Genomic DNA, 27,974 nt, shown 5'->3' on the forward strand with positions numbered 1-27,974 from the left:
CCCCACCCCCTGCCTGGGGCTCGCCTCTCCTAAGTCTGGCTCGAGTGTCGAAGCGGCCGCGCCCGCGGGCCGTGCGCGCTGATTGGCTTTGCCGCTCCAGTGGGCGGCCCGCCGGCACACACACCCTCTCTGCGCAGCCAATGGGCGTGCGCGCGTCACTGACTGGGCGGCCCTCGAGCCGGCAGCCCCTCAATAAGCCACATTGTTGCGCCAAACTCCGGCACTAGAGTTCTAGGCCAGCGTTGGAAGTCCTGCGTTGCCGAGCGAAGATACTTTGGCAGGAGTCTTCGTTCGAACGACCGTGAGAAGTCCGAGCGTCCCAGTGGAGTTGGGCTGCTGTCTTCTTAAGCCTCAGTGATCCTGCGGATGAAGTTAGCGCCCTGACACTGGGTACCCGGACACGTCGCCCAGACTGATACTTAGGCGCCTTTTAGTTGTTGTGGCTCCACAAAACTTTCTGGAGACCCGAGAAACCCCAGTTGGCAAGCTATTGCCGTTAGCCTTCTTTTGTGTAGCTTCTGGACTCTACGCTCCCTGCTAGGCAGCGGAGCCACGGTACAAAGCGGTTGTATCACGCCGACCTTTTTTCCCTTAACAAGCGCTCGCGCCTCAGTTTCCCCTACTTGGCTAGGTGTAAGTCGCGGCAAGATGATCGCCTCACACATGATCGCCTGCTTGTTCACGGAACTCAACCAGAACCAGGTGCAGAAGGTAAGGCAGCACAGCACCGGCGGGGGAGTTTGGCTACCTGCTGACGAAAGTTGCGTGCTCTCCGGTAATCTCCCATCCTGTGGGGGATCCGCTTCCTCTCCCTTGGGGCTTGGGATGCGGAAAAAGTTTGGGTAGTTGGGAAATTCCTTGGGCTGGTAAGCCACGTCCGCTAAGGCTACGACGGACTTGTGGGCTCCCGCGAGTCGCTGGGACTCGCGCGCTCTCGGGCTTGCTCCTTCCCTGCGCTCCAGCGCGTGGTCGCGTTGCCCCTAACTCCCTCTCCCATCTTTTTTTTTTTTTTTTTCTTGTTTCTGGAGGGGCAGGTCTCCCAGCACGTAGTCAAGGACTGCTGGGGCCACGTGGGAGGAGACCCTCTTCTGCAGCCGGAGTTCCGGCGAGAGCACGTGGGGAGAAATCGTGTCTCGGGGAGGCTCCTTGGCCGCGTGGGGCTGCTGGGGGCCTCGCGCGCTCAAAAACTGATTTTGGAAGGCGCGTGGTTCCTCTACGGTTCCTCACCGCCTTAACTGAGGAGGTCTCAGAGGAAAAGCCGATCCGTGAAGGCGCTAGGAAGGGGACAGAATTCGCTCGCGACGCCCCCTCCCCGGAACTGAGGTGCCCGGAACTGAAGCTCGGCTAGGGGCGCTTCCCCCACCCCTCCACGCGATCGGCTCCGCCTCGCGTCCATGGGGCCCGCCTCCGAGTGGGTGGCGGACTTGGATGTTACTTTCTGCTTTGCCCCTAAAAGTTAGTCAGATGGGACCAATTCCCTACCCTCCTACCACATTTCTGAGATTTCTTTTTTAAATTTTTCGTCTTTCTGAAAACGACTTTTTTACTGCTCCAAGTCTAGCCCTGTCTGTGCCCACCTAGTTGGGGGCTGCCCTAGCAAACCTGCTCTCTTTGAGGGGCGCTCTCTTGGGGAGCGCTGATCCGGTCATTTACATAAGAAAGAGCCTCGGCGGCTCTGTGAGTCTCCTTCTTGCCGCCTGGGGGTTTGGAGGCAGGGTTGGGTGGGGCGCAGCCCCGCGGGCCCTCCTGAGGGGAGAATTGAGTTTCCTAAATGGGATTATGGGATTGGCTTGGATTTGAGGGAGGGGATGGTTTGGGGCTGTGGTACGAGAGTTGTTTTAGCACTGTGAAGCAACGAGTGAGCATTGCCCAATTACAATTTGAGTGACAGAAACTTTTTTTTTCTTTGAAAATGTCATAATAATGTGCCATGAGGTGACCTACTTGTATTCCCTATCTGGAGGTTCTCGCACCAAGAAAAGGATGACAGGTTACCATCTTGACGTTAACAGAGCCATAGCATAGCCATAGATGACCCTCAGACTGTAGGAGGGAGCTAGGGGCTCCAGGCGCCCGGTTTAGTTTTGTTCTGCAAAGAGTTATTACGCTCTACTCTTTGAATTTGGCCTTTCCCTCTAATTGTTCATTTAAAAAGGCATCTTGGCAACTTCTCTAGGCTTATCTGTCCAAGATAGGATTTAACTCTTGGGGGAAGACTCTTGGCTTGGCAAGTCCTAAAATACAAAGCAGAGGCTCATTAATTCCAGGAGGTCTCAGTTGGGAGAATATGGCTCCAGGACATCTAAATTCCTTTGCAAGTTTACTCTTACTAATGTAAAGAAAAAGGCCAGGATTGAAGCTGTGGAACTGTGTATACCAGTCCTAGAGCCTGGAATGGGAGTCATAGCTCATACGGTGCAAAGGTCATACGGTGCAAAGAGAATTAATCAGGGTATCAGAAAATGTGTTCTAATTTCTCTTATAGTTTATGGATCAGAGGGTCTTGGACTCTTTTGGACAGCCCATTTCCTTTTTTCTTTTTGTGTCAATACTGGGGCTTGAACTCAGAGCCTGGGTGCTGTTTTAGCTTTTTGGAGATGAGAATCTCATCAACTTTCCATTGACCTTGATTTTCAGATCTCAGCCTCATGAGTAGCTGGGATTATAGGTGTGAGCCATCAGAGTCCCAGCTGTCTATTTAAAAGGCAGTGATAGCAGCCTTGCTTACAGAGGCAGATGATAGCAGCTTTGCTCTCTTACAGAGTTGGATGATTATTCACAACAGTGTGGAAATGTCCACCCTTTAGATTTCTCTGCATTTGTAGCTAGCTAGAGGTGTCCCTGAGAACACTTGGATGGATGTATTTCCTCCAAGTTACCCATGGGGGCAGAATTGAATCAGGCCCTTAACTCAACAGGTGTCAGAACTGGGATTTTGCCTAAACTGGGAGGCAAAATCCCAGTTCTGGTGAGCAAAGCTGGCTTTGGTGAGCAAAGCTGCTTGATTGTAGCTGAAGTTAGGAAGGGAGCATCTTTATGAGCTGCTGCTGACAAAAAGAATTAGAGAAGAATGAAGAAGCTGAGTTTAATTTTGGTCTTTTGGAAAGGCCTTGATTTGGACTTTTCTTGAATACCCTTGTGATGACATCAATTTCTAAGCTAGCCTGAGGACAGGCAGGGTGTAGAGTCATCTGTCCAGAACTAACCCTATCAGGAAGACTGGCCTGGAGAAGTACATCATATATCAGGTAAAGAATACAGAGTCATCAGAAAAGGAAAAGACAAATTAGGAAAAAGGTCCTTTGTTTCCCTATTTTTGGAGTTTGTTTCAGTATGTATCTTATTTTATATATATATGAAGAGTTTTTCTAAGACTCAGAGGATTCATTTTATTGATGTGAATTAATATGCAAGATAAAGTACTTTTGCCAAGGGAGCAGATTCAGAGCAGAGTTAACTCTAGAAATGAAATGAAGTATATACTCTTTCCTTTTAGCCATTAATCAAATTGTTGCAATACATGTAGACTGATGACATTACTTTCAGTCCTGAAATATACAGAGCTCACTTGTTCACTCACTGTGTGAACAAGTGGTGACAACTCTGAATGGGAGGGGGCTAACTAGGCAGAAAGAGCCCCCAAGAGTGAAAGTAGATAAGAATGGTTACATTCTACAAAGTAGACAAGAATATTTTCATTTCTCTGTGCTAAGTGTGAAACATAAAGGAAGATACATTCTGTTGTGAGGAGACAGAAGGCTCCAGGAGAAGAGAATTTACTAAGCCTAATAATGGTGAATCCCCATGGTTTGGTGGAGGAGCTAGAGATATCCACAGACCTTTGATGCATCATGAACACCTACTGCACCATTAATCTCCAGAAAAGGAACTAGGTAGTAGAATGAGCTACTGATTAAAACCTTTTTCATTTTTATTTTTGGCATTGGTACTGGAGTTTGAAGTTAGGGCCTCAAGTTTTTTGGCTTTGTTGCTCAAGGCTGGTATGCTACCACTTGACCCATACCTCTACTTCTGGCATTTTCTGGTTAATTGGGGATAAAAGTCTCCTAGATTTTTTACCCTGGCTGGCTTTGAACTGAAGATCTTTAGATCTCAGCCTTCAAGATAGCTAGGATTATAGGCATGAACCACCTGCTCTTGGTTTAAGATTATTTTTGGCTGGATTGATTTTCATGGCCTAATAACCATTGACAGTTACAGCATATCATTTTTCAGCTGGTAACATGTTAATATCCCAACACTGTCCCTTCCTTTGCTCAGTGGATAGATAACAGCAGTAGGCATACATTGTATCTTTTGCTAGCCATTCATTTGTTTTATATTGTCAAAATCCTAGAGTAAAGCTAAGAAGTACTTTCTACTTTACTCTTGAAATGAATTAAAATTCCCTCTTGAGGCTGCTCAGTCAAAGTCAGCTTTGTTTTCCTCTGACATTAATTACTTTTCAAAGTTGGTCTTTTTTAGCACCTTGGTGTGGATATATGTGGTGGGAGGGGACAGTGGAGGAGTGTTGTCTACTCAAATCAGAAAAAGACAAAGCAAAGTTAAAATGTAGCCACTGGAGTCAAATCTCACCCCCACCCCTCACCCCCACCCCCTGCCCCCCCCAAACAAAACAAAACAAAACAAAACAAAAACTCCTCAGCATTCTTCTGATATTTCCTACTTAAAAGACTAACTCTGATAGGAAGTTTCTCATTATCCTTGTGGAATTTTGAAGTCAGCAAATTTGATTTGTTTGCTATCTCTGTGTTGGCTATTTTTTCCATTTCAAAGGGTAAGGTGGGGTGTGGCAAATCAAATCCCAGAGTTCATTGGTTTTGTCTAGACTGCACACTGCGGGGGGGGGGGGGGGGGGGGGGGGCGCGGGGGGCGGGGGGGGGGGAGGGGGCTTATCCTGCTGTGCACTGGAGGGGCTCTTGCTGCTTTTTTCTGTAGTCATTTTCTCAGCCTTGGTGTGGTTGTCATCTGAGGCTCAAATACCTTGTTTGCAAGGGGCTATCATGAAATCCTATCATGAAATGTAAGATAAGTCTCTACTTAACTCCTTTAGACTTACTTAGGAGTGCTTGTTTTTTTTTTTTTGCTCCTTAGTGGACTTTTGCAATGTCTGGAGACATCTTTGGTTGCAACAAGTAGCCAAAACAAGTAAATTTTACTGGCATCTCATAAGTAGAGGCCAAGCATGCATGGATGATAAATATCCTGTGATGCATAGGGAATCGCCTGCCTTCTAGAATTAATTGCTGTAATATCTATAGGGTGGAGGTTGGGAAACTAACTGCTCTAGAAGAACTATCCTCTCAACCCTTTCAGTTTTCAAGTGCATCACTTAGTGGCCATACAGCTGGTTGGTAGGCCCAGTTGTGGCTAGAGTTCTCATGCTTTTAACAGTGTGCTTCACATCATGAGATAGTCATGACAAGAAAAGCAGGCTTTCATAAGAGATGAATTTAAAGTGAGGTCTCTAGTTCATAGCAGTCAGCAAACACCATGATTCCTTACTGAAGCGTGGGCTTCCTAGCAGGAATCAGTTGCTGTTTGTAAGAAAGCTGGGTAGTGCCAGTGCTTCAGAAAACTAGTAGGAAAGAAGTCTGCCTTCCTTGGGAGACTCTTCCCAGCCGTGTTGGAATTTCCTTGGATGTAAGACATCTGCCAGGCTTCCAGCCACATCAGGAGTGGTGAGCCCACAGCATGTAAGCTCAGGAGCTGCCACAACTGGGGAGCAGAGGGAGAAGACTGGTGACACCTACAATGGACAGGGACTGTGCAGCAGTTTGGGGAATTAGGTGAATTGGAGCTAGGTCCCTTATGCTGAATCTTGGTTTGCCACAGAACAAGCAGTGTGAGGATGTGCCTTTTATGAACCCTTTCTAGGGCTGAGCTTCTTCCTGTCATAAGATGGAGAAATTATTGAATAATGCCTTACTGGAAAAGTTATTAAAGAGAAAGAGAGTTGCTTGGCTCTTGTGGCTCATGCCTGAAATCCTAGCTACTCAGTAGGTTGAGATCTAAGGATTACATTTTGAAGTCCCAGGAGACTCTTATCTTCAATGACCCACCAAAAACCTGGGAAGTGGAGCTGTGGCTCACTGGCATAGTGCCCATCTTTAGCAGATAAACTCAGTGCCTTGGCCCTGAGTGCAGCACCATAAAAGAAGAGAGTTCATATGTCAAACTCTTAGGAATTGTATTTGACCTGTTGTCAAATGCTTTATGTATTAAATGTGGAGGAAAAAAGACCCCACTCTTGGATAAACCTGCTGTACTGCCCATCTGGACTGAAAGATGAAGACACTCTGCTGCCACCTAGATAGTCCCAAGGGCTTCTTTTATAGAATGTGGGCCCAGGCTCTGTGAATGTGGCTCGGGTTTGTGCTCTGTCCAATTTGAATTAGAACAGAGGACAGAAAAAAAGGAAAGTTCTTGAGGCTGAGAAGAAGGAACATCTTTATTGGATTTTCAGCTTCTAAAGCTTTTCTTTCCTGGGCATGGACCACCTTACCCTCAATGCTTCCTTCTGGTTCTTTGGGGGAGGTAGCACCTCCGTTCTGCTGTGTCTGGGGGTCCATACCTATTGGTGCACTCCAGGGGTCAAGCACCGTCCTTGATGCCAAGAGAGAGACAGCTGCATGGAATGATCATGTTATTTCCAATCTTGCCCCTCTCCCCCCCCCCCCCCCCCCAGTCCTCCAGTAACTTTTCTAGAGAGCACAGGACCAAGACTCTGGATGGGGATGGCGTTGGCACTTGCTGAGGTTGTTCACCTGGGAGGTTTTCTGCTGCCATGTTTGCCAATCAGATACCTTTCCTCCCTGTTCATATTTGCTTCCAGCTCTGGTGTCCACTGGGGAAACTGTTTGAGGTGTCAGCACTAGAGTCCCTGAGACCAGGCCAAGGAAGGCTAGGCCACTCTTGAACCTTCAGGAGATTCCCAAGGGAACTGGGCCTGGGCAGCACAGCCCCTCCCACATTCTTTTGGGCACTCATGTTCAGACCCCCGAGCTGTGTGTTCCCGTTTAACTCACTGGGGCGTAAGGCATTTAGTATGTTGAATTTATACTCTCTCATCCTTGGAGACTTAAAGTTTTTGTCTTACCCCTGTCTGCAGTTCTGACTCTGTGAACCAAGATCTCATTCTGAAAAGAATCTCTTCTCCACCTTTTTGCAGGTGGCCATAGGCATTTTTAGTGCTTTTGTCTAGGGAATCTGTAAGCATTTCCTTGACATTCCTTTCCTGGGGAGATTTGATGTAGTCTTATCTCTGAGTTCTGCGTGACTAGTGAGGGGAGAGGAGTCAGACTGACCAGCCTAGCCTTCCAGCTTGCCCCCGTTTGCCTCCCAGTCTCCCAGTCTACTTGTGTCCCCGCTTCATTGCCTCCCCACCTCCCCATCCAGCCTTCCCACTTTCCCTCACCATCCTTGCCCTAGATGTTCAGCATCCATTTCTCTGGAGATGGTCTGTAGGCTTAAAAGGCCTTATTCCCAGCCTCTTCCTTTTGACATGTGTATCATCTGATAAAAAGGAATGAAGCTAGGCAAAGCACCTGACAGCTCTAATAGGGTTAAGTGAGGACATTTGAAGCTGCCATTTTCCCAGTTGAAGCTTCCTGCTTCCTTCCAAATGTTCCAGTATCTGTACCCTCCACAAGCCTTCCAGCCACATCCTATCAGTTCCGGCCCCTGTGGATAAGAGCTTTGACTAAGAGCTAATTGGTGTAGTAAACCTATGCCACCCTCAAGCTGTCCCACCGGATAGGCACTTCTACTGCCTATCATGCAGATAAAGACACTAAGCACGGAAAAGGACTGTGTTTTGGCTGTGGGCAAGGCAGAATTCAAACCCAGGGGGTCTGACTCTGAAGTCCATACACTTAATCCCAACACATAGCAATTTAGGGCAACTAGAGATGGGCAACTGTTTGTTTCAAGGGCTTAAGGGTCAAGTGTCAAGTGTCAGTTGCAAAGGGACCTTTGGGATCTTTGCTGTAGTCTAACGCCTTCCTTTTACAGTTGATAGGAAACTAGCTGATGGGTGGTAAGAGCTCAGTTCAGGCTCTCTTAGCAGAGGCGCGCGCGTGTGTGTGTGTGTGTGTGTGTGTGTGTGTGTGTGTGTGTGTGTGTGTGTGTGTGTGTGTATAGGTTGGTACTGGGTCTGAATTTTCAAGGCTTCTCATGCTCCCTTGGCTTTTTTTTTCTCAAGGCTGGTCCTCTATCACTTGAGCCACAGCTTCACTTTCTGCATTTTTTGGAGGTGAGTGGATAGGGAGAAAGCCTGTCTCACACAGTGAGGGTTCAGGCTTGAAGAGCAGGGTCAGGCAGAGAGCACCTATAAGTGTCCAGAGTAGCCAGCTTTTCTTCTTTACCAAGTTACTCTTCCAACTATTCTCTGGGGCATTCCCATATCCCTTTGTAGGTATCTACAACAACAACTGTTTGTGCGTGGCGTGCGTGTGTGTGTGTGCTGTCTTGAACTCAGGGCCTGATGCTGTCCCTTAGTTTTTTGGCTCAAGGCTGGCATTCTGTCACAGCTCCACTTCTGGCTTTTTGGTGGTTAATTGGAGATTGGAGTCTCAAGGACTTTCCTGCCCAGGCTGCAGGCAGGTCTCTCTCAGGCATCCTGAGTAGCCAGGATTACAGGCACGAGCCATTGATGCCTGGCAACAAAGTCATGGGGCTTGAACTCAGGGCCTGGGAGCTATCCCTAGCTTCTTGGTGTTCAAGGCTAGTGCTCTACCACTTGTGCCACGGTGCCACTTCCAGTTTTTGAGTGGTTAATTGGAAATAAGAGTTTCACAGAGACTTCTGCTTGAGCTGGCTTTGAACCATGATCCTCAGATCTCAGCCTCCTGAGTAGCTAGGATTACAGGCGTGAGCCACTGGCACTCAGCAATAAAGACTTTTTTGATCATTTATTATATTGAGTATTGAGAGAGCTGTTGGCATCACCAAGATTTAGAAGTAGATTTAGTTGGTACTTTCAGTCTCCTGGGACCAGTGAGAGTAAGAGAAATAAGGGTGCTAAAGGTCATGTGTTGTCATTTCAGTTAAGGCCATTTGTGCTGAAGGGCAAGTGGAAGTTTGTCAGGTCAGAGAGGTGTATATTTTAGATGTGGAAGTTAAGATATGCATGCATTCCTAACCTTTCAAGGACAGACACTCCTCTGATCCATACTAACATGTGATTTAAGTGATTGTAAGTCCCTATTTTTATTACAATGAGAGAAACTACCTGCTGTCTGCCCTCCTTTCAGTTTGTAACTACTTGTTGGCATATTTGCCTATTGGCATGGACTTGCTGAAAAGAGGTTGTGTCTCCTTTAACCCCTGGTATCCTCAGTGCCCAGCCCTGGCACACAGGATTTGGTGCTCAGTTAATACCTATGGGTAAATGGGCCATGTTCATGTCCATCTGGGGTATATTATTCCTTTGTCTTGCTGCCCTTCAGGCAGAACAGAATGAAGACAGGAGGGCCCGGGCCCAGTGTCCCAAATGCCCATCTTCTAGACCCCTGACAGGCACTGCTGCTGGGCTCTGTCTCGCTGGGCTGTAATTTGATGCAGTTGAGAGTGAGAACTGGCAGAACAGGAAACCCTGTGACTCACCATGGATGGTGCAACAGGATCTTGGAGGAGTGGCCCACGGGCTCCTTGGTCAGCTCCGCTCTTACCCCCACTGCCACCAGAGGCTTTCAGTGTGCCCTGCGCCAGCTGGATTCTCTCCAAGGTGGCCTGGCAGAGGCCTCTTCCATGTGAGGAAAGGCTAGAAGCAGATCTGTTACTCTTGGTCAGCTGGGCTCCAGTTCTCAGTTCTCATGTTCTGCTGCTATGTGTGTTCCTTCCCACTATCTTTATTTTCTTTATCAGAAACATCTGGCTTTGACTTGGCAGCTTTACAGGCTAAACTTGCACACAGTCTTGGCCCTCCCGGAAAGAGTCTGTGAGGGCATTATTACTAATGAGGTCATTGTTAGCAGTTACCTGGCATTCCTGGGATGGGCACACCTGTGCTTAAGTTGGGGCGCTTGGGGCTGGCTACCGGATGTTGTAGGTGCTGCTAGAGACTAAGGCTTGTGGTTTGGGTAAGCTTCTCCAAACCTTGGTTGGTTAAATATTTGCGTCAACCCTCTAGCAAAGGAATAATGAAAAAAAAAACTTCTTTTGAGACTTAAGTTGCAAGCATGTGTCAGCGTATAGTTACTGAAAGGCTCTTTGTGGCTGGATTTAAATAGAGCTCCCTTCTGGATTGCCTGAGACTATATTCACTATGTACCCCAAACTAGTCTTGAACTCAATATCGTTTTGCTTCAGGATTATAGATATACTCCATCAGATCCAGTCTTCTACGTTTTAAAAATTGAACTATAAGCCAGGTGCCAGTGTAATCCTAGCTTCTCAGGAGGCTGAGATCTGACGATTGTGGTTCAAAGCCAGTCCAGGCAGAAAAGAAACTCCTATCTCCAATTAATCACTCAAACAACCACACAACAGAAGTGGCTCTGTGCCCCAAGGTAGAGTGCTGGCCTTGAGTGCAAAGAGGTTCAGGTACAGTGCCCAGACCCTGAGTTCAAGCCCCACAAGCAACAAAAAAAATATTGAACTATAATATGCATAGGAAACTGAATATATGGAGTAACTATCACCCAGACCAGATCTATTAACAGGTGATTACCAGTGCCAGCCCCATTTTCTGGCTCTTAATATCGACTCTTCTTACCAAAAAGTGTCATCCATCAGTGGCATTATTCACATAGATGTGTTTTTTTTTATTACTATGAATGGACCCATGTTGTGTTTGTCTGCTTCTTGCACCTAGCATCACATCGTGAGGCTCATCTGTGTCCTTGAAGGTGGTGGTAGGTGGTGCATTCTCAAGCTGCTCTACCTTGCTTTGATGGTTGACTCAACAGAATAAGTGATAAGGCCTTCTGCTTCTAGAAGACACAGCCCTTGCTGAATTTCTTTGGAGGAAGCCTAGTTGGAGCATTGACATAAGATGATGTATATAGATGAATGACTTGATTGAATCTTCAGGATAGAACCTGAGTGGTATTCAAGTGCCTCCTTCAGGATCACCTGGAGAGAAGGTTCTAGATAGTAACAACTATCCAGGGGATGGGGAAAGGAAGTCTGCTATGCCTTCATGTCACTGCATCCTTTGCTTGAATGCTTCTAAGCTTGTGGAGTCATTTTCTTGTCCTATTTGATTGCTTGAAGTCACCCTTCTGTCAGGAAGGTGTGACCTGTAGAAATGACTGGTGAGCATTTGCTCATGTATGTATTATTTTCTGCCTGCTTACTGAAAGGATTTGGCCATTTGGCTCAGCTTTCAGTAAGAGGATTTCTAGAGCAAGAGTCATTGAGTGGGCAGGGCTGATTATTAAAAAACTAGACTAAGGGCTGGGAATGTGGCTTAACAGTAGGGTGCTTGCCTTGCGTGCATGAAGACTTGGGTTCGATTCCTGAACACCACATAAACAGAAAACGCCGGAAGTGGTGCTGTGACTCAAGTGGTGGAGCGCTAGCCTTGAGCAAAAAGAAGCCAGGGACAGCACTCAGGCCCTGAGTCCAAGCCCCAGAACTGGCAAACAACAACAACAACAACAACAACCAGAACTGGCAAACAACAACAACAAGTCTTCAGACTAGCTTGCTGGTTGGAGTTGAGGACAGAGTTCTGAGCTTCCTGATAAAGTGAAAAAGACAAGTCTTCGAACATCAGCAATTTCACTGACCTGTAGTGGGGGTGCAGTGAATTTGGGCTGTTAAGCTTTTGACACTAAGCCCAACAGGCAATTGACTGGCCAAGGAAGGATTAGTGAACAACACAGCAACTAGGGTGATTGTGTCTTTAGGGTCTTTGTTTCCCATTATCCCTTTTGTTTTCTTTGAGGGTGTTGTTCAGGTCAGCCTCTAATTTACATGATCCTCCTTGAGTGCTGAGATTATAAATGTGTGCCACCATACCTGGCTCAGTGATTCCTTGCTTAGAAATGTTAGAATCACACTCGGTCCGCTAGTTGTGGACCAAGTTGGTCCGCAGTTTCTTCTTAGATGGAAAAATCTGTACAGTTATGTTCATGCTAGAAGCATCTGAACAGTTTACCTTTTTTTTTCTGTTTGTTTGATCTGATGGGGCTTAATTCAAAATTTCTAATGGAGGCTTCAAAGAGCAACAAAAATGATAGAATTCAATCATACTAGAGTGGAGCACAATTTCAGTGGGGAGCTTGGGTAATGTAGTGATTTAAATATGTTTTCTGATAATGGAATTCATAATCTTAGGATCTTGGGCTTGCCCAGGCCTTCTGAGCTTTTCCACTCTGTGACCTCCAGGTTAAATTCATCCACTGATATGGCTTATTTTGTAAGCCATCTCCTGTGACCTTGCATTGCACATGCCTGTCTAAGCTAATCTACCAAGACTTAGCCCTCTCTGAATCCTGGAAGCATTTATTTTCTTTTTCTTTTTCAGAAGCATTTACTGTGGCTTATAATTTGGTTCAGGTTCTTTGCTATCTTGTAAATCCTAGCGAGTAGAGATCTTAATTTTATTTTTAACAAAAATATTACTGTGATAAAATATATATAGCGTAAAGTACTTTTACCTTTTGCTTGCTTTTTTAGGCTGAGGTGGGTACTTTTGCTTATTGGCTGGTGCTCCACCGACTGAGCCATGCCTCCACCCCATTTTTGCCATTTTAAGTATACAATTCAATGAAAGCAGGTACATATACATTGTTGCACGACCACCATAGCTACTGATCTCCAGAAAAGAGTTCCTTTAACATCATATTTCTGTCCACTGTAGTGTTTGTATGTAATGGGTATTTAATAAATTCTATAAACTGGAAGACACTGGAGATGCAGCCATGTCAGGGGATCAGGGATTGAATGGTAATAAATCTTACAGATTTGGCAATTTAAGGTTTCCTTCTCTGTTTTCAAATTTTCTTATGATATTCAAATGAGCCTTTGGTATACTTTATATAAATTGTTGAAGTTGGAATTAAGGTACTCTTCTAGCACTATGCAATTGTGTTGGGGCCAAATTCTTGCTGAGACCAGATAGAATAGCTTCAGGACGCAGGCATTGCCATCAGCTATTTAATTGAAATGTTCCATGGGCCAGCAGAGTTGCTGTTGGTCTGGGTGATGCAAATTCTAGGACCAGTTGTCTGCACCCCACCCCCTCCCAAGGCTGCTCTCTGAAGTTTCTCTGAGAATCCCTTTCTGGCTCTTAATCCCTTTCTAGGCTGTTCTTTTCTTGGATCTCTACATCTGGCAAGGGCAGGGCCCTGACTGAGCCTGTGCACTGCATATTCTGATGTGGGGCCTCTCAGAGAAAGAGAATGTCTCCTCCATTCCTTAACATTGCTTCTAAAATACACTTTCCTCCTCCATTTAGGGTTGGTCCGGAGATAAATTTGGACACTTAAAGGAATGGGTGTAGGTCCTATTTAGGACATTATTTCTTAGTTTCATAATACACAGTATAGGGTTCATTTCTTGGAGCTTCTCTTGATCTACCCCCAAATTTTGAAGAGGAAAAGACATATCAGACGATATGGGAAAAATGAAAGTGATTGCCCAATGAGGACATCCTAATCTTCTCAGCATTGCTGAGTAGTTACCTACAGAATCTTGTGATCTATTTCTTTCTTAACACACACCCTTGTCTGGGGCAGGCTCAGCCAGGCTTTGCCAGGCTTTGCTCTGGCTTGCCTGTGGCTCCCTAGTCTGGAAGCCCCTCTTCTTTCCACCTCTTGCCCAAACAGGGCCTTAAAGAGAAGCAGTCATGGGGATAGGCCACATATTCACCACTGAAGGAGAAAGGGCTATTTGAGGAAAGTCTTCACCTTGTTAATCCTGGGTATGATCTAGTAGAGTTGAGAAATGTCCTTGGTTTGGCAGAGAGAAATCTGGAAGATGAAAAAGGGTGGAGAGGAAAGAGGTGGTATAGAGTTTTATGCTTACTGCTTAATTATGGTCAAGACTGTGTCGGGCTCTTTATCTTGTGTGTGCGTGTGTGCGCGCACTTTGATACTGGGGTTTGAACTCAGAGTCTCCATATCTCTAGGCTTTTTCTACTCAAGGCTGGCATTCTACCACGTGAGTCATACCTCCACTTCAGCTTTTTTGTAGTTAACTGAAGATGAGTCTTTTAGATTTGTTTGCCAAGGCTGACTTCAAACCCTAATCCTCAGATCTTAGCCTCCTAAGGAGCTAGGATTATAGGTGGGAGCTATGGTGTCTGGCTTTCCCTCTATTTTATATAGTAAGGATGCTGGGCTCAGAAAAAGTGTGACTTTTCAGTGTTGCACACCTGCTCAAGTACTTCTCAGCTAGGATATGCACACTGGTTTTTCTAGTGCCAAAGCCCTCATATCACTACCACTGGCTAAAGAGAGAACTGCCTGAATGGTTCTGTCTTGATGGTTTCCAACAGCTTAAATCTCTTTCCAGCAAGTATAGGGTTTGTCCTCCCAACTGTCAGCACTCTGGATCAACACAGGATTATTTTACTAGTGATATTATTGGTCTAAGCCATAACTACTAGCTTTCAGATACCCTAGATAGGAAATTGATAGAAATGACCTTAAGTAGTGTTGACTAGAACCTGCCAGTCACAATAATATTGACACGATTCAAAACTTCCCAGAACTAGGATGGATATTTGACTGTTAACAAGTGTATCTTTTTCATCAGTTTGGAATAGATGCTAGGAATTCTTTTTTTTTTCTTCTTTCTTTTGCCAGCACTGTATATTGAACTCAGGGCCTTACATTCTTGCTTTGGCTTTTTCACTAAGGCAGGCACTTGAACCACATCACAACTTTGGATTTTTTGCTGGCTAAAAGTCTCATGGACTTTTACTCAGGCTGGCTTCCAACTGTGATCCTGATCCTCAGATACCAGCCTCCAGTGTAGCTAGCATGAAACGTAAGTGCTCAGCTGGCTGTTTGGAATTCTTAGTGCTTTCTTTTCTTTCTTTTTTAGTGGGGGAAAGGGATTTTGGAGGGATTCAGGGCCTCAAGTTTGCTAGGCAGGCACTCTATCACCTGAGCAAAGCTCCCAGTCCTTTTTGCCTTCTTTTTTTCAGATAGGGGCTCAGATGATTTGCTCAGGTGACCTTAGACTATAATCATATCTGCTTCCCATGTAGCTTGGAATTCAAGTATATGTCACTGTACTTGGACTATTTTGCTTTTATATTTGTTTTGAAACAGGGTCATGCTATGTGTAGCTCAGGCTGGCCTTTCAACTCACCACCCTCCTTGCTCAGCCTGGTGACAGGTATGCACTACCTTGCCTGGCTTCTCAATGCATATATATATATATATATACATGTATATATATATATACATGTATATATATATGCATTCCTCATATGATTCTGATGTTCTGCCAAGTCCGGAACTCTTATCACAAGTGGCAGAATGGAGATGTGGCAGAAGTTACCAGAAAGCAGGTTTGTCAGTGATTGAGAAATAGCTTTGTAACTTTGACCAACAATGGAGCTTAGAGAAGTACTGACCTTCTCATGCTTAGAAGCATTCAAACCTAGCTGACTCTGTTGATGGGTGAGTGTGACTCAGATGCTATGCTCACTAGATGTTGAGGGCCTTCTCTTATGAAGAGTAGTGGTTCTCTGCAGTTGTCCTACTGTTTTGTGTACATATGGCATGTTTCTCTCATTTCTTTGAGCCTGTACTTTAGTGGAAGTCAGCAGGATTCTGGAACCTGCATTTATTTCCCTCCTGATTCAAGAAAACTGTCTTCACATGAGGTTGCATTTTGTCCCTGACCTCCACTTCTCTTGGCCACTGCTCATTCAGTGCAGTAGTGCCTGCCAAGGCTGTTTGGCCTCCAGTTGGATGTTTGGTAGGCTGTGGTGTTAGGTGATTAATCAGCCCTTTCTAGTGACCTTAATAAACTGGTAGATAATATCATCCTACCCAGATGCCAGCTACTCCTGACTTAGAAAATTCAAACTCCCAGCTGAAGGAGGGGATGTTTGGTTCAAGATGCTGGACTTGTATTTTTTACATCTGTCCACATCCTTACTCTTGGTCTTTCTTTCTGTATGATTCAGAGAAACCAATGCTGGTATCATCTAGAAACCATAGGACAGATAGGGAGTGGCCAGCATACCAGGAAGGCCCATAGGCCAGCAAGAATAGTGATCCTGAGGCCCACACAAACCTCTGAATTTCACCACTCAAGGGACCTATAAAACAAGAATGCAGAAATTCTACAAAAAAGAGAATGGAACCAGGTACTAGTTAGCCACACATTCCTGTAATCCTAGCTACTCAGGAGGCTGAGATTTGAAGGTAGCAATTTTAAGTGAGCCTGGTTAGGAAAATCTGTGAGACTCTTTTTTTTAAAATTTTTATTTTATTTTTTTTTGCTAGTCCTGGGGCTTGGACTCAGGGCCTGAGCACTGTCCCTGGCTTCTTTTTGCTCAAGGCTTGCAATTTGCCACTTGAGCCACAGTGCCGCTTCTGGCCGTTTTCTGTATATGTGGTGCTGGGGAATTGAACCCAGGGCTTCATGTATACAAGGCAAGCACTCTTGCCAATAGGCCATATCCCCAGCCCCTCTATGAGACTCTTATCTCTAATTAACCACCAAAAATCTGGAAGTGGAGCTGTGGCTCAAGTGGTAGAACACTAGCCTTGAGTATAAAAACTTAGGAACAGCAACTACGCCTTAAGTTCAAGCCCCAGGACCACCCCTCTTCCCCCAGTCCCCCAGAAAAGAAGAAAAAAGACAGTGGAAATCAAATTAGATAGAAGTTTAGATTAACCCTTGGCAGATAAGACATGTTTGATAGGAGTTGAGAGGATCATAGTTCAAGGTCAGCCTGGGCAAAAGTTTGGGGAGATACTGTCTCCAAAACAAGCTGAGCATGGTAATGCACTCCTTTAATGCCAGCTAGGTAGGAGGTGGAGGTAGGAAGATCAAGAGCCCTGAGTAAAGGCCTGAGACTCTGTGCAGCATATATAAAAGCAAACAAGACTGGAGTAGAGTGTTGCTTTGTAAGTACTTGCAAGTAAATACAAAAAACCCACTATCATAAGAAACTCCAGTGTCCACACATAGGAAAGCTTGTTTACCTACCATTATCAGTCATAATTGTCACTATTGTTTTCATATGGCATTGAACACTTGAAAGATGATTATAATCTATTGGGGAAAAGTCAACATGTTTTGAGTTTTTTTTTTTTTTTTTTGCCAGTCCTGGGGCTTGGACTCAGGGCCTGAGCTCTGTCCCTGGCTTCTCTTTGCTCAGGGCTAGTACTCTGCCTCTTGAGCCACAGTGCCACTTCTGGCTTTTTCTGTTTACGTGATTCTGAGGAATCAACCCAGGGCTTCATGCATGCAAGGCGAGCACTCTACCGCGAATCCGTATCCCCAGTCCCATTGAGTTTTAATTTGATTCTTTCAGAGCTGAAAGTGAGATCTGTCTGACTCAGTTTCCAGCAGGCCTTGTGGCAGTTTAAACATCAGGGATACACTGAGAATGACTGACTTAGAATTTGCCATTTAGGAAGTGGCAATAGAATGGCTTAATGAGGCAGAATGTGCTCTTCACATGAATTTGCTCATTCCCATTGCAGATACACGAGAAACTCTATGCAAGAGCTTGTAGGGGGCATCGGTGAGATTTCTAGGCCATAAGGTGATGTCCAGAGACCCTGCCCTGCCAGGCTTGCCCATGGACCTCACTTTCTGTTAATGTTCCATGCCTATGTTGAGGGCTCCTGGCATAGAAGGTAGCCTTTAAATGGGTGTGGCCAGCCCTAATCTCTGTGGTACCATTTGACATTTGGCCTGTAGAGACCTCCAGTCTAGCAAAAGAGAGGCAGACATTCAGCAGAGTGGACAAAGCACCGACCAGCCAGATTGCACCCTTTATTCCCAGTTCAGCCTTGTCTGTCTTTGTGACTTTGGGCATGCTGCCTTTTTTTTTTCCTCTGAGAATGGAGGTAATGACACTATTTTGCCTTCAAAGACTGTTGTGAGGACTGAAGGTCTTTGTGGGTACAAAAACCTTAGAATCAAATCTGGTACAGATAATTGCTACGTGAGGCTTTGCTGTTTGTACCATTGTCCAGGACATCCCAGGCAGGTCCTGGATAGGACTGGGCTTGGCCTCTGATCTGAGTGGCCCTGGTCTTCATACATTTGTACACTCTGTTGTAGGAAGCAGGTTCACCACAGTGTCCTTTCCAGTCAGTCCTGCAGTTTGCTGGTGAGGAGAGAACATGTGCCCACACCTTGAGGGCACAGCTGGTGCAGCTGCTTTCCTTATTTTCTCTGTCTCACCCTTCTGGTGGCTCTCAGCGTGACCTGTCATAGCTGCTTCTGCTGAGCCTAGTGTGAAACCCACGCACCTGCCTGGGTGGGTTTTATCAGGTGCTTTCCTGATAGGAGAAATAGAATATCCATGGTCAAGTCTGAGGAGAGTTTTCTGGTGCTTCTCCTTCTGGAGTTTAGTAGGAAAAGTTCATCCATTAAAGTTAGACACAAGAGCAGTGAAATAACTAAGGAGAGTTACCTCTTCCTCTGAGCAGTGTAGAGGTTGTGTTATCCAAAGGTCCTGCTGTGTGTTGGGCACTGAGCTTGGTTCCAGGGTATGCAAGGATAAGCATTGTTCTTTAGCCCTTAGTGTTTCTGATTTATCATTATGCATAACCTCCCATCTTACGATGGTCCAATGGATAGTTTCTTGATTTTGTGATAATAGAAAAGTGATACACATTCAGTAGCAACCAGACTTCAAATTATTTGATCCTTGCTCAGGCTAGTGACGTGTGGAACAATATCTTGCCATGTGGGCAGTGGCGGTGAGGCACAGCTCCCTGTCAGCCACATAGTCACAGAGGGAAATAACAATATTCTACCATGCAGTGTTGTTAAGCCATGATATCTAGTAGGTTAGGGGTTAAGTGAATTTTCCACTTGTAATTTTTAATTCAAGATGGGCTTATTACGATGTTATCTCATCATAAATCCAGAAGTGTCTGTGAATATTTATTTCCAAACTGTAGATGGTATTGTGAAAGCAAAAGCTTGAGTCTTATAATTTAACAGGAAGGTCAGCTATGGAACTTAACCAGGTTGGGTTTCTATCAGATGCTTTTCTGATAGGAGAAAATAGAATACCCATGGACAAGATCTACACCCAAGATATAGAAACATGCTGTAAGATTAGGAAGTGAATAGCAGCTGGCTTGTGTGGGGCCTTGGAAGGATTTTGGGTCTGCCTGGGGTTTGCAATATAGATAGAGGAGGAACCAGAGAATGGTGTGAGTCTAGCTGAAACTAGTGGCTGCTGGGCCTGGGTGAGGAGTGCTAGGACTGACTCAGCTGGGCATGTGAAATGTATGGCGGCCTAAGAGGAAGGTCAGTAATGAACCATAGCATGCGGTCAGGTGTTTTAACCCAACCTATCAGAGAACACCCCTCTTCCCAACTGCCCTTTCCCCTGGTCCACCATTCTCCAGGAATAAAATTAAATCTATTTAAATTTTTTTTTAAAAAGAAAGATAATGGTTTGCCAAGTCAATTCTTATGAATAGGGTTTAATAATCACCTCTATCCTTGACAGATTTTTATTCTTTTGAGGGGCTGGATGACATTCCATGGCATGGACGATGCTATAATTTATTAACCCTAGGTCTATTCTTGTTTTCTTTCTCTTTCAGGTTGACCAGTATCTCTACCACATGCGTCTATCTGATGAGACTCTTCTGGAGATTTCTAAGCGGTTCCGCAAGGAGATGGAGAAAGGACTTGGAGCCACCACCCACCCTACTGCTTCTGTGAAAATGTTGCCCACCTTTGTGAGGTCTACTCCAGATGGGACAGGTACTGGATCTGGTGGGGTGCGAGGGCTCTGAGGGCCCCTTGATGGGCACTTGATTGGTTGCTTTTGTTCAGGTACCCAAAGAACTATGTGTCAGTGAAGTTTCCTTGGCTTCAAGCTAAAGCAGCAAACACAGGCTGATCTAGACATGCAGAGAATTGAAGGCTTGGCGGGGGGGGGGGGGGTGGCGTTGTGGGTGGCTAGGAAGACTAGGGAAGCTGGCAGTCTTGACAGTCAAGTCAACATCAAGTCAGCCTGAGTAGTCAAGGATAAAGCTACTCGTGGTCAGCCCTCCCAGGATACTGCTGACAGCAACTAGTTTTCTACTGTGTTGACAAAGGCGTCTTGGCTCAGTTTGAAGTTTTGTAATTCCACAGAAATTGACCACAGTGGTGGTGATATCAACAAAGCAGGCTTTGATGCTCACAGCCATGGACAAGGGTGGTCACTCTCTGGCCTAAACATATCTAAGTATCTTTAGGGATGTATTCTGTAGGCATGCTGGAAAAACAGGGTAGTTCAACTTGTCCTTTATTATACCACCATAGAAAGGCCTAGAAGTCTAAATAAACTATACAGAAGAGCCAGATGTGTGGCCATGCCCATAATCCGAACACTTGGGAGAGTGAGGCAAAAGGTTGGTGAGTTTGAGGTTGAACTGAGGTACTTAGTGAGATAAAAATAAAGACATCAAATAAAAATAAATAAAATGAAATACGAAGAACATTTGAAGAGTCACAGTGTACATTTAGATATTGAAGGCTCTGAAGTCCTGCAGTAACAACCTGCTTGTTTAATCCTGTTTGGATACATAATCCCTGTTTCATGGTGTGCCACTCAGGATCTGATTTTATCTTATGGCTAGAGATTGGTATTGGAAAGATGGACAAAGGTTGGATCCCAGAAGAGTTGGCATTTGGGCCTCATTTGCTAGACACTGAGGGTTTGGGAGGGCAGTGAAAGTTTCTGACAGGTGTGAGCAGTTGTAATGTTGCACTGTCAGCTGTAACCATGGACTGGAAGGGTTGTGTCTATGGAGTGGGAGATGACAGATGGCTCCCATGTGTCATGATGGATAGGGAAGAGAGATTTGAAGGGGTTCCAGGAGGTTGAGCATAGCAAGCAGCTTGGATGGCAGCATCCCTGGGGAAGGGGATGGAACTGAGCTGCCACATGGAGAAGCACAGGGTAGGCCAATGAGAATTGGGTGGCATTAGGCAGCTCCTACATCTCCATACAGGACAGGAGAAGGAGCCCAAGGACAGCTATGAGGGCAAGGGAAGAACCAGGAAGCAGAGAGTCCAAGCAGCTGAGTGAGGAGAGTTCTCAAAGAAGCTTCAGGTGGTGAGATGTCTGCAGAGGAATTGGGAACTGGGGCTACAGAAAGGATGTTAGGGTTTTTAATATAACTTGTACATGACTATTTCCATCACACTTGTGTTCTTGAACAACACTGGAGTCTATAAGAACCTGATTTGTCTAACAAGACTTTATACAGTTCCTAAAATAAGTATGTTTGCTGAGTTCTTGGAGCCTAGCCTGGTTGACCTTGTTCAAGATCATTCTCTTGTGTACTTCAGCCATATAAATAGCCTCTTGAGGTATGGGTATGGGTGTGGGGGTGGTGGAGAGGAAGGGCCTCTGGAAATTCTCCCTCTATGACCTCTAGATTGGCACATTTACTGTACCCTGATTTGGAACTGCACCAATATCTATGCTTTGTTTGATATTCTGATAAATTTATTAGCTCTTGAAGTTTAGTCATTGTCAAAATATGCATTCTAGTGAAAACAAATATTCTGAGCACCCTTATGTATTCATTTGTTTTTCATAAAATGTTATAAAGTAGGTACATATTTTAATCCTTTTTTGTTTGTTTGTTTGTGCGGGTCCTGGGACTTGAACTCAGGGTCAGGGTGCTGTCCCAGAGCTTTTTTGCTCAAGGCTGGTGTTCTGTTACTTGACCCTTGGCTCTTTCAGCTCAACTTCTGACTTTTTGTGTTAATTGGAGTCTTGTCTGGGCTGGTTTTGAACCTGGATCCTCAGCGCTCAGCCTCCTGCTGAGTAGCTAGGATTATACGTGTGAGCTACGTGCGAGCCACCAGTGCCCCACTAATCACTCTTTCTCTCCTTTCCTTCCTTCTTTCCTTTCTCTCTCTTTCTCTCTTTCCCTCCTCCTTTTTTTTTTTTTTGCCAGTCTTGTGGCTTGGACTTAGGGCCTGAGCACTGCCCAAGGCTAACCCTCTGCCACTTGAGCCACAGTGCCAGTTCCACCCTTTTCTGTTTATATAGTGCTGAGAAATGGAACCCAGAGCTTCATGCATGCAAGGCAAGCATTTTTACCACTAAGCCATATTCCCAGCCCCTTCTTTTCTTTTCTATCAGTCATAGGGCTTGAACTCTGGGCCCTGGGCCCTGTCCCTGAGCTCTTCAGCTCAAGGCTAGCACTCTACCACTTGAGCCACAGTGCCACTTTCTGTTTTCTGGTGCTTAATTGGAGATAAGAGTCTCACAGACTTTTCCTGCCTGGGCTGGCTTTGAACCATGATCCTTAGATCTCAGCCTCCTGAGTAGCTAGGATTACAGGTGTGAGCTACTGACACCTGGCTCTTTTGTTTGTTTGTTTTTTTAAGATGAAGAATTGGAAGCTTGGATGGCCAAATCATTTTCCCAAGATTATGATCTTGAGATGAGCCAGGAGTCACACTTATAGATACCAAACTCAAAGGCATCATGACCATACTTGACATGAGTGTGTTCGCATGCATATGTGTGTGTGGCTCTATCCACAGCCTGGTAAATGCTATGACTAGCATTTTTCCAAATGAGGTTGCACCTACTTAATAAAATTGTTTGAAAGGACTAATTGTGGAACAAATGGTATATATAACCACGATTTCACAATTCAATTTCTACCTGTATATACCCTGAACAACTGCCATATGAATTAATGGAGGCAGGTCCAGTAATGTTCACAGAACTACTTATAATGACTATGTTGGACAATGTGTGGTGTAGTCATATGATGGAATACTTATTGAATAGCACATAAAAAAGCATATGTAAATATAGAAGCAACTCAAAAGACAAGTTGAAGGCTGAGCATGGCGATGCACTCTAGCCACTCAGGAGGTAGAGGTAGAAGAATAAAAGGCTGGCACCAGAAACCAAAAACAGACTGGGGGCATCATGGCTTATATACATCACTTGCCTACCAACTATAATGTCCTGAGTTCTATCCTCAGCACTGCCCATCTCTTGAAAAATACATGAGTAAATTGCAGAAGCACATGAATTTCTTGGTCATTGAATGTTAAAAATCCCTCAACAGCTATATATGTTAGGAATTAGAATGTGTACAGTAGATAACTGATAGCAATGTTTCTGGAGATACAACTGAAGAAAAGAACTGGAGGCTGTGTAATTAATGTGGTTAATAGCAGGATTTTCAAGTTTATATTCTGTTACTTGGAGGAAGAATGTGTTATATATGTGGCAACAAGGGTTGGGGACTCCTAAATTGATAAAGACTACCAAGAAGGAAGATTCTCTTTCCTTGTTGGCTCCCCTATGAAGTGCTGAAGGAAAAGACCCCAAGAGTGCGGCTGTGGGCACACATACACACCCGAGATGTGGTCACACAAAGCCATGGACCTTGCTGGTGCACCTGTTTCCTTGCCACGGCCATGGGCGGAATCTGGGTTTCTGATCTTGCTGCTGGTGATGACCTCTCACTCTCAGAAGTCTTCAGACCTCTCTTCCAGTGATGCCTGTTCAACTTGGATTTTATCAAAGCCCTTGCTTCTTAGCTCGTTCATTTCCAGCATTGCTTTTCAAATCTGAAGAATTAAACTTCAGATTCATACCTCTGATCTGGAAGGACATAATCCTCACATCAGTAGCTTTCTAACTTTTCTGGAGTATATCTTCATAACTTCATATACTCATAGACCTAAATATTTACGTGTGTGTGTGTGTGTGTGTGTGTGTGTGTGTGTGTGTGTGTGTGTGAGTATACTGGACTCATGCCAGGAGACTCTCTCTTACCTTGTTTTTCTTCCTTCCTGCCAGTCCTGGGGCTTGAACTCTGGGCTTGGACACTCTCCCTGAGTGTCTTTTGCTTAAGGCTAGCTCTGTACTACAAGCCACAGCACTATTTCCAGCTTTTTCTGTGTGGTATGGAAGAATAGAACCCAGGGCTTTATCCATGCTAGAGAAGCACTCTACTACTAGGCCACACTCCCAGTCCCTTCTCTAAACTTTTTTGCTCAAGGCTAGTGTTCTACACTTGAGCCACACCTCCATTTCCAGATTTTTTGCTGGTTACTTGGAGTTAAGAGTCTGACTTTTCTGCATGGGCTAGCTTTGAACCTGGATTCTTAGGTCTCAGCTAGGATTGCAGATGTGAGCTACCAGTGCCCAGCTAAGAGGTTTTCATTCACTTCATGATGTGAAAGCCTTAAATGGTCTTCAGACCAGTTTTTATTCTAGACTGGCATTGTATAATTAGCTACTTCTTGTCTGCTGTACAATGTGTGGTTTCAGGTCATTGTGGGGTGAGGTGAAGATTCTTCAAATTCTAGCTTTAAATGGGTTTAAATTCAAGGTGCTCATTTCTAGTGTGCCTCTGTTTTCTTCTTTGTAGAAAGATGGGTTGTAAACTTCTCAAGGTCTTCTCTGAGAATTTAGGGGAGAACCAGCTAGGCAACTTTTCTACCTGTGACAGAAGCACACCTATGAGCCATGACACACCACTGCAAAAGATGTGTTCACTGTAGACTTTACTGAAAAAGGATGATTGAGCCCGGTGGCCCATGCCTGTAATCCAAGCTGCTCAGGAGATAGAGATTTAAGGATTATGGTTCAAAGTTGACCCTGGGCAGGAAAGTCTGTGAGATTCTTATTTCCAATTAACCACTAAAATGTCAGAAGTGGAGCTGTGGCTCAAGAGGAAGAGCACTGGCCTTAAGCATGAAAGCTTAGGGACAGTGTCCAGGCCCTGGGTTCAAGCCCCAGGAACCACACAGGAATATATTTCCAGCACAGGACCAACAAGGAATACTTTTCTCAGATGACTGAACTGTCTGCCAGGGCATGTGCAATTACTGTGTTAATTACACATGAACTGTTTTTAAGGTGGTGAAAATGTTAACTACCCTAATTTGATCATTACATACTATATATATGTGCTGAATTATAGCATAGTACATGACAAATTTGTACAATTGAAATAATCAAAAGAATGTTCTGTTTATTTGTTCTTTTACTTTCCCCTCACATTTAATCATTGTAGAGTGAACATACTCTTTTTGACTAGACTTACCTTATCATACCCCCTGCCAACCATCAGTTTATCCTGTTACTTGATACACTGTGAAATAAACTACAAAAATTAGTTCATTTCAACCCTACAGCTTGAGCTCATATATTACTACCTACAGTTAAATGTTAAGTTTGTTTTCTTGATACAAAATGTACATATAATGAAATGATAAACCTTAAGTCCATTATTTGATAAACTGACAAAAATATATACATCTGTTTGTATAATTCTTGTTAGTGTATCCCAGGAAAATTGTCTACTGCCCTTCCCAGTCAATCCCTGTCCTGGTCTCAGATACCATGCTCTAGTTTTTTTCCCACACATAGTAGTTTTGCACATAAAATACTTTCATATAGTAGTTGTTGCATTTTGTGCCAGTGTTGGGTTTTGAACTCAGGGCCCTTTGCACTTGCTTAGCTTGCTTGCTCATTATGGCACTCTTGAACCATACTTTCTAACCCAGCATTTTACTGGTTAATTAGAGATGGAGTCTTGCAGATTTCTGTCTTCACTGGCTTTGAATTTTAGTTTTCAGATCTCAGCTCCCTGGGTAGCTAGGATTAAAGGCAGGAAAGATTGGCTCCCAGATCAGTAGTGGTTTTTTTTGTGTGTGTGTGTGTTTTGTTTTGTTTGTTTGTTTTGTTTTGGGGTCAATCCTGGGGCTTGAACTCAGGGCCTGGGTACTATCGCTGAGCTTTGTTCAAGGCTAGCACCCTACCTCTTGAGCCACAGTTTTACTTTTGGCTTTGGATATGAGTCTCACTGACTTTCTTGCTGGGGCTGGCTTCAAACCACAATCCTCATATCTCAGCCTCCTGAGCTACATGACAGTCATTGGTACCTAGCTCAGTAGTTGTTTTCAATGCAAGAGTTTTACTCATCCTCGGTGGGGTTTATCTACCTTGGGTTTATCAGTAGTTTGTTCCTTTTGATTACTAATTCCATGATATGAATGAAATCATATGACATGAATATTGACTGATACTGGACAGTTTCCAGTTTTTTGGTTATTTTGAGCAAAGTTGCTGTGAATATTCTTACCTAAGGCTTGTTGTGAATGTACATTTTCAGTTTCTTGGATAAACATCTGGGAATGGAATTTCTGGGCTATAGTTTGGTACATACTTAGTTAAAAACTGCTAGGCTTCTCTCTAGAATTGTCAAACCATTTTCTATGGCCACCAACAACATATGAAGGTTCTGCATATTCTTCTATTCTCACCAATATTTGTTGTTTGTATCCTCTTGATTTTTGTAAGAACTGGAGAAAGGAAGCATTTATTTTACTTGTATCTGCCAGGCATGACACCTTTTTAATTTGAATCCTGGGGTATGAACTCAGGGCCTCATGCTTTCCAGCTTGACTGATGCTGTATCACATGAGCCACGTCTCCATTTTAGCTTTTTTGCTGGTTATGTTTTTGGAGATTGAGTCTCATGAATCTTTCCACGTGGGCTGGTCTCAAACTTCAGTCCTTCAAATCTCAGCCTTCTGAGCAACTAGGATTACAGATAAGAGCCACATATGAGATATGGCAACTGATAATAGGATAAAACACTTGATTTAGAGAGAATAGGCAACTTGCCCAAGTCACAGCAAACAGATGGTAGTGTTGAGATTTCAACATGGCTAGCTACATGCCAAACCTGGGCTCTTAAGAATACCATAGAGGGGCTGGGGATATGGCCTAGTGGCAAGAATGCTTGCCTCATATACATGAGGCCCTGGGTTCAATTCCCCAGCACCACATATACAGAAAACAGCCAGAAGTGGCACTGTGGCTCAAGTGGCAGAGGGCTAGCCTTGAGCAAAAAGAAGCCAGGACAGTGCTCAGGTCCTGAGTCCAAGCCCCAGGACTGCCCCCCACCCAAAAAAAAAAAACCACAAAAAACACCCCATAGAGCTACATTTATGCTTATGAGCCTCCCATATGACCAACGCAATTCACCAATTTTCTTTCTTTTTCTTTTTTTTTTTTTGAAACTCCCATCGAGCTGTTGCCTTTGATAACAAAGACCTATGTGAGGTTCCTTTCCTCTGTAAGGCCATAGAGTGCCAAGCTACCTGTGTCCTGCCTTTGAATACTGAAAATTGGTACACTGAGAGATAAAGTGTGTATAGACAATTAGAGAGTGTTATTAGGCCATATAATTCAAGCATACAATATGATAAAAAGGAGACTGGGTTAGCGATAGGTTGTATAGGAGCTGGTGGAACCCCAAGTGAAGCCCTTATCTTGGTTGCTGTGCATTGTATCAACAGCCAGGCAATAGAGACTTAAAGCAAATAGTTAGCATACAAGTAAGTTAGTAAGTGTATTTATGTGGTGCCAGAAATATAAATGATGATTGTACTGATAGTTTACATATGGTAGATGGCCTTTATGAATGCCAGGCATTGTGCCAAACACCTTGCCTTTCACTGTATTAGAAAAAACAATAGCCCCTTGCCCCCAGGTACTGGGGTTTGATCTCTGGGCCTCGCATTTGTTGAGCAGATACTTTGTCACTGGAGTCATGCCCCCTCTGCTGTTGTCTTCAATTTCGACAAACTGTGCTTCTAGATGTGAGAGTGGTGTGTGTGTGTGTGTGTGTGTGTGTGTGTGTGTGTGTGCCTTTGACCTAACCAGAAGACGGATGGGGTTGGGATAGATGGCTGGGAAGGGGAATAATAGATGCATTTATGTGTACATAAATTGATATATGTTGAATTGAAACCCTTTTGTGCAAGTATTTGAAGATAAAAATGAT

General features: G+C 44.5%; 1 protein-coding gene across 3 annotated transcripts in view; it reads left to right on the forward strand.

Annotated features, from left to right (window-relative positions):
• The first annotated feature begins 214 nt into the window (after nucleotides 1-214).
• Nucleotides 215-27,974, forward strand: part of Hk2 (hexokinase 2) — a 61,322-nt gene continuing 33,562 nt past the window's right edge. For 2 of the 3 annotated variants that reach the window (XR_007211884.1, XM_048352820.1), the window contains exons 1-2: nucleotides 215-711; nucleotides 19,740-19,902. Coding sequence is in view for 1 of the 3 variants with exons in the window: in XM_048352820.1 (XP_048208777.1) it covers nucleotides 649-711; nucleotides 19,740-19,902 (226 nt within the window). In the remaining 2 variants the exon portion in view is untranslated. Of the gene's footprint in view, nucleotides 712-1,059; nucleotides 1,678-19,739; nucleotides 19,903-27,974 lie in introns of those variants that run through there. The other variant, XR_007211885.1, reaches the window with a different exon arrangement.

This window comes from Perognathus longimembris, chromosome 8, assembly GCF_023159225.1.
Source record: "Perognathus longimembris pacificus isolate PPM17 chromosome 8, ASM2315922v1, whole genome shotgun sequence".
Lineage (NCBI taxonomy): Eukaryota > Metazoa > Chordata > Mammalia > Rodentia > Heteromyidae > Perognathus > Perognathus longimembris.